At 38.9% G+C, this 10,245-nt stretch overlaps 1 protein-coding gene across 2 annotated transcripts; it reads right to left on the reverse strand.

Annotated features, from left to right (window-relative positions):
• Nucleotides 1–202: 202 nt before the first annotated feature.
• On the reverse strand, nt 203–6,075 carry LOC311125832 (uncharacterized protein). Of its 2 annotated transcripts, XM_084199860.1 has the most exons (11): nt 5,708–6,075; nt 4,696–4,983; nt 4,331–4,585; nt 4,047–4,145; nt 3,926–3,946; nt 3,559–3,579; nt 3,322–3,354; nt 3,201–3,236; nt 2,847–2,903; nt 2,516–2,581; nt 203–2,386 (listed from the first exon to the last, which is right to left on the reverse strand). In XM_084199860.1, the coding sequence occupies exons 1-10, from the start codon at nt 5,763–5,765 to the stop codon at nt 2,520–2,522; spliced, it is 930 nt and encodes a 309-aa protein (XP_084055986.1). In that variant the 5' UTR covers nt 5,766–6,075; the 3' UTR covers nt 203–2,386; nt 2,516–2,519. The 2 variants fall into 2 exon arrangements, 1 of the variants encoding a protein (XP_084055986.1); XR_014612917.1 differs by lacking the exon at nt 203–2,386 and having other exon boundaries at nt 2,518–2,581; nt 2,835–2,903; nt 3,201–3,354; nt 3,559–3,946.
• Nucleotides 6,076–10,245: the final 4,170 nt, after the last annotated feature.

A 10,245-nucleotide genomic window follows, 5' to 3' on the forward strand; every position in this document is an offset into this window, starting at 1 on the left:
ACATGCCAATAGGATCTTGCTAGCTCGTGTTTGGCTCTGCCCACCTCCTTGCTTGTTCTGTCCACTATGCTTCATTTGCTCTCATTGGAAACGACGCAGATGGGATATCTTGGGTTAGTTACCAGTATCTTTGGTGTACCACGCAATGCCAGGTACAGAACAGGCTTGTAGGATGTCTATGGTATCAGGCACATTCAAATGATTAAAAAGAAAACCACTGCTTTATTACTACTGTTCTAAGAGTGACAGTTTTACAATTATGTTAAAAAGACAGGCTTCACTCCCACAAAATACATGTACAAAACTGAGACCTTGGCCACTATGGAAATATATACAGTACCAGTCCAAAGTTTGGACACACCTACTCATTCAAGGGTTTTTCTTTATTTTTAATATGTTCTACATTGTAGAATAATAATGCCAAGAGTGTGCAAAGCTGTCATCAAGCCAAAGGGAGGCTACTTTGAAGAATCTCACTTATAAAATACATTTGTTTAACACTTTTTTGGTTACTACATGATGTCTTCACTATTATTCTACAATGTAGAAAATAGTAAAAAATATAGAAAAACCCTTGAATGAGTAGGTGTGTCCAAACTTTGGACTGGTACTGTACATAAAACATACTGGTACATTCAACACAAAATCAACATTGGTTTAAGCTGCAGGAAATAAACATGTAAAACGATAGGATATTTACATTCCAATTAGACAGCACTGGGTAAAAATTGACTTTGCTATTATTGATTATGAAAGGTAAGGCAGTGATCTTGCAATCACATCACACATCTTAAGATTGTCACTGTAAAGTTTGCTAGTACTGCAGTAAGCTTAATAAAGAACAGAGGTGGAAGCAGAGATACACACAGAGATACACACAGAGATACACACTGGCAGAGCAGAAGTGTGTGCAGGCTTTAAAGGCACACGGCTTTAGTTTGAGCAATTGCACTTAACTGCATATTTCTATATAAGCACAAACTTTAAGTTAAGTCTTTTTACAAACGACTGCATTTCATGTAATAATGGGTATGTTTATATTATTGAATTCAATAATATGATTAGTGTGAATACTCTGATTATTATAATAGTTTGATTAAAATGTTTACATGCTTTGCGAGAAGAACGATTTCCCCTACAATCCGGTTTACATGGACAGGCCATAATCAGGCAACCTGAAAATCACCAATCACAATACATGTTCTATCACATCGATCATATAATTTTTGGGAAGCCTATTTGATTCAGAGTTTGGACATACTGTATAAAGTTTGCATGTGAAAAATATTTCTAAGATGCATACTTTCAGATTTTACAAACTCACTTCACTTGTGCCAGAGGGAGGCTCGCGCTGCTCCAGAACATGCGCAGATCAAATACACCACTGAAACTCAGATTAACATTTACATTTTAGTCATTTAGCAGACGCTCTTATCCAGAGCGACTTACAGTTAGTGAATACATATATTTTTTTTTCTTCATACTGGTCCCCCGAAGAGATATTAAGGTTCTTACATGCCAATATAATCAAAACAATCTATGTCTAGGTGTTTTAATCGGCATATGCTTACTTCACTTATGACCTTTACGCCAATTAAGAAAATCTGAGTAAGGTGTTATAATAATAATAATGTGCCATTTAGCAGACGCTTTTATCCAAAGTGACTTACAGTCATGCGTGCATACATTTTTTTTGTGTATGGGTGGTCCCGGGGATCGAACCCACTACCTTGGCGTTACAAGCGCCGTGCTCTACCAGCTGAGCTACAGAGGACATGACTATTGCCAAACTCAAGAGTATTACCCTAATTAGCTTAATATTGAATAATTAGTGTGCATGTAAACATACTCAATGTAGTAGTCATTGGTGTCATAGGTTTGTCTATGATCCTAAGAATTTGTAAGGCTTATCAATTTACTTTGCAACTTGTAATTGAGTTTGCAAATTGTTTTGTAAGCTTGCAGATGTAGGATCTTAATTTGATCATCCTAAGAACTTTCCTGCAATGCATGTACAACCTGTAGTGTACTCAGGGCTTAAAGAGGCTTCTGAAGTTTGTAATTTCCACTTTGAAATTTCTGACTTGATTTTCCTGTCCGAAAAATGTAGCAACCCCTACAAAATGTATTATAAATTAAAAATGTATTATAATCCACATAATTTACATTTCCTGTTGCTGCAGGACTATTTTCCTGCAGTAACAAACTAGCTCAAATTAAGATCCTACATCTGTAACTCAAATTGACCTCTATTTCTCAGATCGGGATGTAACATTGTTTTAATGGGTACAATAAAGTGGTAGAGCATTCCCTTTTTCATCCAGTGCTCGTTGTCTAGATTCGTTTCTCTTGATCCACAGTGATACTCTGGCCCACAGGTCCACAGCTAAAACACATCAGTAGGAACAACAGTTGGTAACACAGTGGTAGAGTTGGCCAGAGCCAGGCCTAAATTGGCTCACAATGAAGAAAATGAGGTGGATGCAGTATATATTATATTTACAGTCAAACTTACCGTCCTACAATACTGAATTCATTACTGAATCATCTTTATGATCATTTTTCCTCGCCAGGTCTTCCTCTGCAAAATAACACACAAAACAGTATAGTTGGAGCGCACAAAGTCCCATTGCCAAGCCAGATAGAGCCACCACCATATTGCTAACACCTAACTATAATACTGTATATGCCATTTAGCATATATGGACTCTTTTATCCAAAGCGACTTACAGTCATGCGTGCATACATTTTTCACCTGGGTGGCCCATGAGGTTAAAGTTATATTCCTAACTCCTATTTGGTCCCTTCAGATCAAACATAGAAGTGGAAGATACTGGGCATCATACCATCCTTCCCCCGCCCCTCTTCAGCTGCGGGTGTGTTAACAACGGAGTAGGAGACACCTGAGGAAACGTAGAGGAGAAACACGTTGACTACAGCCCCCCTATAAAGAATCTATAAACATCTATATAAGTCTATAAACGACCAATAAACAAGCTAAAAAGCACAATAATTGATATCAAATAAAGATCATGTCTGCTTTGTGACTTTTACACTCAGTACTTGGTGTAATACTGTAGATATCCCATCTATGACGGAATAGACTAATCAAGATTTTCAGATATTTTGAGATATGCATCTAATGATACTTCTGATGCCGTTTCTGCATTATGCAGTCTAGAAGTAGCTTTATGACGTGCCTGTGGATGCAGAAACTCCAGTTGATGCGTCAGTGGCTGAAACAAGGAAGCGAGAATAGTTTAGCTTAGCTTTATCATACACAGATCCTGTTTGTTGTGGTCAAGTAAAGGAAACACTTACTAGTTCCCACTTCTCTCTGTTTTTTCCAAAATTCTAGTAATGGAAAACAGAAAAGAGATATTCAGTTAAGTCAATGAAGTCAATAGTGACTAATACAAGTAACACACACGTAACATGTTCATCTCCCTTTCACCGGAGCAAAGGGACATGATCGTGAGGAATCGTGATGGCAGCAAAAACAATTAATGGAACATAAATGAACATTTCTACAAAACAGAAGTAATGAATGTTTCCTACCTCCATTCCATGGCATTGTTTCTGAAAAAAAAGCAAAAGGTGATTACTATACTTTCATCAAATCACAACTATTACCCAAGATTACAGACAGACAGTATTATTATTATTGTTAAATACTCCACAATTTAAACACTTGCTCCCTAAAACACTGGACTATAAATTATACTTATGCTAAAATCTTTATTCTATTCTACTGAGCCATTTACTTTATGTTCATATTCGTATCTTTTATTATTTCTTATTGGTGTTGCATTGTCGAGAAGGAACCTGCAAGTAAGCATTTCGTTGGACGGTGTATACCATGTGTATCCTGTACACACGACTAATAAAATGTGAAACGTGAAAAACTGACAGAGAATCATCCTACCTTTCTCATAGAACCAAACTCCTGTGATGTAGAAAAAGAAGAATACATTTATTGTCCAAGACAACCCACCTCATACGGGTGTAAGTAAGTAAACGTTAAAATAAACATAATTTGCCCTTACCTGTTTTAGCTTTATGACCAAAAATGAACAATAGAACAACGGCAACAGCCAGAACAAAGAGAGAAATACCAAATAACCTGGCCTTGGTCAACCAGCCACCTACAGTTAGGAAGGAATACATTTAACATGAACATTTAATAAAACATTCCATTCCAGATGCTTTCCTATCTACCCAAATACCTCACCTATCAACAATAACCCTGATTTATACCCAAACATATAATTACTACTAGTATAACAACATACTGGGCAGCGTAAAAACTATGAGTGTCCAGTCCTCTCACCTGTCCCAAAAAGGTCTTTATCAAAGTCTTCACTGGCCTCGCTCACAGGGTTCTTGAGCTGACACGTGTAGATGATTTTAGTGCTGTCATTCCTAGAGACAATCTTCTGTTGTCCTGAGACCTCCCACGCCCCCTCTCCCGCTTTCCAGCTGTAGGTGACGGGTTCAGCATCAGTGGTGTCGCCTTCACAGGTCAGAGTGCAGGAGGTTTTGTCTGAGTTACAGGAGGAAGTGATTGTGGGTTTGGGGACTGCCTCTGTAAACGGAGAAGATCAAGACAGAAAAAATAAATAAAAAGGGAAATGCTTGTAATCACAGGCAGGCAAGCATACAGACACACACACACACACACACACACACACTTACTGATAACAGATAGTGTATATGTCTTGTCAAGCAGTTTGCTGTTGAACTCCACAGAATAAACTCCACTGTCTGTTTTCGTCAAGCCACTGATTCTCAGCTCTCCAGTAGTCAGGTCCAGGGTTGTGCGGTTTTTGAAGGCAGCATAGATGTCCAGACCAAAATCCTTGTCCCACTCTGCCAACTTGTTCTTCTCATGCTTCCATAGGATGCCTGTGATGGAGTCAGGTATAGTGGACTTGTCCGGCATCAACACAAGATCCACTCCCACTTTTCTGTTGAGCTGTTGAGCTGAAAACCAGACAATATCTCATACTTGTAACAGAGAACCAAGGAGATGAACCATGGAGGTGAACCAAGGAGGTGTAGCCTATCCAGGTTAGGAGGAGTCTGATAGCCTATATCTATCTATACATGTATACACAAGGCCTGCAGATTAGTGTGGCCTTCTCATCCCATTGCATGAACACGTTCCAACCATATTGTTCTGTTTTCTGCCACATATTTATAAATGAGAGAGAAGTTATACCTCATTAACAAAATATCTTCTTGATCATTACTTTGCCTCTAGGTAACCAGCTCACACTAAGCCTATCTAACGTTATCCCACTGGGCACACACTTGCTTAGCTATCCCACTGGAAACAATGAAATTACGTCGAACCAACTTGGACTAGACGTTGAATTGTCGAGTGGATGTAGCCTACAGTAAAGGGTGCGGTCGTTTTTCTTATCCATAGTCCTAAAAAAGCGTATTGTTACCACTTTCATAAGACTATGCTGGTTGTAGGTAGCCTACTTTACGTTGTAAAAGTTTCAGTTCACCCCGATGCTTTCAACTTTTGTAGCTTGTGTAGCACACACGTTGTTTTTCCTGTGGTTTGTTGTTGTTGACATATGCACCGTGGTTGTAAGGCGCACACAATAGCCTAATAAAAACTAGAACGAGAGAATTTGCCGCCACCCATAACATGACAATCGAAAAACGTGGATAATCCACGCGCAACAAAACCTACCTGAAACTGCGTAGAGTATTGCTTCCGCCAGAAAGACAGTCAGAAGTGTAGTCGACATATTATTTGAAGTCTCATTGATAATTCGTCAAATATGTTTACCGCTGCTATTGCAGTAGCCTAGCCTATATTGCGTGCTTATCTTTCTGAGAAAACCCCCTTTTCGTAGCCTATGAAGTGGAAGTGAGTCAGCTTGCTACTAGATCACTTCTTGATAATGACATTGCACTATCGTGTGGCTAAGAATTTGTCAACTCTTTTTTTAATATAACTGTTACAATGTATCCTATATCACAAGCTACACACATTTTTTAATTGTTACAATGTAGCCCTTAGATTCCCCTTCTCCGGAAGAGTCCCTGCCTAGTCGTGTATATTACTCTTTGGCGGCTCCTTGTGACCGGATGACAATGGCTTTCACCAATCAGGTTTGGGAAAAAATCCACTTTAATAATAATAATAATAATAATAATATGCCATTTAGCAGACGCTTTTATCCAAAGCGACTTACAGTCGTGCGTGCATACATTTTTGTGTATGGGTGGTCCCGGGGATCGAACCCACTACCTTGGCGTTACAAGCGCCGTGCTCTACCAGCTGAGCTACAGAGTCCAACTTTATCACTTTGAGGTCATAATAATAAAACAAAATCCAATATAGAACTCAACTCCTTTATTGAAAAAATCTAAATATCAAACACCTCAAATTCACAAAGGATTGGCAATATATACAGGCCGGAATTCACACCTTGCAGATAGATGACGTCACACTGCGTTTTGAAGTGCATTTGTTTTGCACAGCAGCATGTCTCGGAAGGAAGGAGCTGACACTTGATTTAGGAATCGTCAGTCCTGTGGTGTGATCCGTTTGGCGAACCTGGCTGAGAAGTCATCCAGTGCATGCAACGAGACTGATCTTTAAGTCTAGAGTCAACTAGCTCTATCCCTTTACAAGGCAGATGAGGATGAGCTCTACCTCTCAGGCCTGGTTCCTCTCAACCAACACTCTATCCCTACACTAGACTTTGCCTATTGTGGGGGTTGGCATAAAATACTCTGAGAAAAATAACTAAAACAATAACAACCTGTACAAATTTCTTGACTTAAGTCAAGTGAAGTCTTGAAGAATTATGAAATTATGAAATGATATAAGAAATTCAAAAGCTGCGATTTAAAACAGAAAGTGGAGTGGGTTGGCATAAAGCGCTCTGGGGAAAATACCTGAAAAGGTATCATACAACCACAAAGTGATTAATACTATGGCTTCAAACAACAAAAACAATATGCACAAATTGATTTAGATTTGTAAAGATGAGTCATGAATAATGAGAAAGGGTAAGAATCCAAAGCTATTTACCTCCAAGTATAAGATAATCTCTTGTTTTTGTCCATCATCAAAATGTTCTGATACAAATATTGCCTTCATATTTCTGAAGTACTGTAAATTCATAAAGCACACAACTCAACACGTTATACATTGAGCTCCAAAAGAATTGGGACTGTGACACATTATTTGATTGTTTTGGCTCTGTACTCCAACACTTTGGATTTGAAATGATACAATGACTATGAAGTACATTATGATTTACCATTCATTTCTTTTGGGCACAAAATAATCTGAAACACAACCAAAACAAATGCATCCAACAAGTTTGTAGAGTCACAAGCTTGATGTAATCATTGCGTGCTAGGAATGAGACCAAATACTAAACTTTTGACTGCTTTAATACACATAAGTGAATTTGTACTAAAATGGGGGGGGGGCAATGTACAAAAACTGCTGTAATTTCTAAACGGTTCAGCTGATATGGACGAGAATACCCTCAAATTAAAGCTGACAGTCTGCACTTTAACCTTATAGTCCTTGAATAATTTCAATTCCAAAGTGCTGGAATACAGAGCCAAAACAACAACAAATGTGTCACTGTCCCAATACTTTTGTAGCTCTGTACTTCATCTGATTGAATGCAAGTTACTATGTGCAATGTTGGCCTGTTTTCCTTAATTTACAATTTATATTTCATTTTTAAAAAATCCAACAGTTCAAACATGTTTCTTTATTTTTGGTTGTTCGTCTCAATGTAACAGATATGGAGGCATGTACTGAGAGCCTTCAAACCCCATTTTTGTGGTCCTCAGTTCCCCACCAGGAAGACCACCAGCTGGAAAGAAGCAATAGAGGAAAGAGCTCATGAGACAAAACATTATTAATGATTAGGGCCAGGAGTTTTTCCTGGTCAGGTCACATGGTCTGGAAAAACTCTTGGTCTTATGTTATAAATGCAACAACAGGTGTCCTTCCTTTCCTTTAAGAATACCAACACCAATCTGACTTGTTCATTTGTTTGACTTTCATTGCATCCAAATTAAAAGACAAATACCACATGTTGATCATCACAAACATAATAACAATGTAATAACAATGTGAGCACTTCCAAATGCTTTCTTAATAAATGTTGTGGTTGGTGTCTCTCAGACTCATACTTACCATCCTAAAACACTGGATTATTTCTTCTCCATCAACGGGGTGGCTTCTGGCAAGAAAACACAGTTGGACTTAATCACACACAGACACAGACACAGACACACACACGTAGGCACGCACGCAAGTGCACACACATGCAAGTAGGCACACAGGTAAGCGCGCAAGCACACACACACACACACACATCCCTGGTCTCCTTTCACACCCTCATAAGCTACAACAATCAAATAGTACAGGGATACCTGTCTATTCTGAACCACAAACTGGCTCTACCAATCCTCAAGGTAAACAACAACCTAGTAGATGGCAGAATTCCAGGTGAATGCCACTGTGTCTTACCCTCAGGCTTTGACTCATCTTTAGGACTGTTGGATCCACTGGCTTCAGCTGCTAATTAGATCATTTCTAGTAACCCTCTAGATCACGTGTCAAACTCATTCCACAGAGTGCCGAGTGTCTGTGGATTTTCATTCCTCCCTTGTACTTGATTGATGAAATAAGGTCACTAATAGTAAAGAACTCCCCTCACCTGGTTGTCTAGATCTTAATTGAAAGGAAAAACAATAAACTCACAGACACTGAGCCCTTCATGGAATGAGTTTGACACCCCTGTTCTAGATGAACCCTCTATACTTGTAATACAACACAATATATTGTATTTAGCTTTTAAGAAAATGTCAGTTATAGGAATCATCCGGGACAAATATGGTTTGAGTGTACTGTAACTGCCAAAGCACTGATTCCAGCTCTATTATGGGGTAAGCTATCCGCTTAAGTCTCATACACCCCTCCATTCCCCTGCAATTTGTCGGCGTCATCGTCCCCTGTTTTGATGGACACTATCCCAACCCCCTCTGCAGAATCACACAGAAGGAAAACCTCAACTACAGCCTCTCTCCTACTGCATCAAATGCTACTTAAAGAAGTTACTTCTGCTTTATACAGTCTTAAATTAACTGGATGACTTGCCTTGTTTTGGCTGGACTACATCATTGACTTTAGCTGAGGAGAAGAGAGAAAAGTTGAGCTTAGTATTCTCATACACAGACCACATTAGTATTTGTTGTGTTCACTTCTGGATGACAATTAAAAGGATGCTAAGTGGCAGAATTCCATGTGAATGCCACTGTGCCTTACCATCAAGTTTCATTGACTTAAACAGCGACTTCCTACTTAAAGTAATCAACAACATAATTCAAATCAAATAGCAATCAATCTATGTTCTCGTGATATTCTGAGATATGCAGATGAGCATCTATGCTACTTCTGCTTTATGACGTCTTACATTAGCTGGATGACTTGCCTGTGGTTTGGTTGTTTCCATCACTGGCTTTAGCTGAAGAAGAGAGAAGAGATCAGTTTAGCATTCTCAAACATCTTTGTTGTGACAATTTTGAATGATGATGATCCAACTTTTTGATTTGTAACATACAGTAGATCAGGGATAGGCAACCCTGTTCCTGGAGTTCTGGAGGTACTGCATGATTTTCTTCCAACTAGGCACCACACCAGATCAACTGAGTTAATTGATCAGTTCAGTGATTGCCTAAATTCAACACACCTGGTCTTCCAGGTCGGTTAAATCAAAAACATGAAGTGCCTGCGGTCCTCCAGGACCAGGGTTGTCTACCCCTGCAGTAGATGAACGCTTTAACCATAAGCTCTTAAAGACACAAAACCTGCAAAGGTCTTGGGACGTTCTGAAACAAGGCACATCTCTAAACCGGTAATAGTCATATCAAACAAAACAACATGGAAACAGTTCTCAGAACTCAAAATGTTCTGATTGACAACCATGTAGCAGATCAAATAAAGCAGAAGATTGTGAAATAATTGGCTTTTCAACAGTACAAACTAGCAAGGGGCGACAGTGACAATTTTTATTCACAGTGTTACCTCTATAGGCGACATTTTGACAGTGCAAAAATGCATAGATGTGAAGAGAAACCAAAACCAAACAGGTTATTTCAAATACTCATCACGGCACTTCATTTAAAGCACATTTTCCTTGCAGATTCCAACTGCATAATACACATTTATATAGGCTAGTCCACAGA

Source organism: Coregonus lavaretus (genome assembly GCF_964263955.1).
Source record: "Coregonus lavaretus genome assembly, contig: HAP1_SCAFFOLD_533, whole genome shotgun sequence".
NCBI classification, from domain to species: domain Eukaryota; kingdom Metazoa; phylum Chordata; class Actinopteri; order Salmoniformes; family Salmonidae; genus Coregonus; species Coregonus lavaretus.

Bases quoted from the DNA above. Each gene is read 5' to 3' on its own strand.
- LOC311125832 (XM_084199860.1), bottom strand. From the start codon at position 5,765: ATGTCGACTACACTTCTGACTGTCTTTCTGGCGGAAGCAATACTCTAC. The intron at 4,586-4,695 runs GTAAGTGTGTGT...CTCCGTTTACAG, and splicing joins ATATACACTATCTGTTATCA to AGGCAGTCCCCAAACCCACA. The intron at 4,146-4,330 runs GTGAGAGGACTG...TCCTAACTGTAG, and splicing joins TAAAGACCTTTTTGGGACAG to GTGGCTGGTTGACCAAGGCC.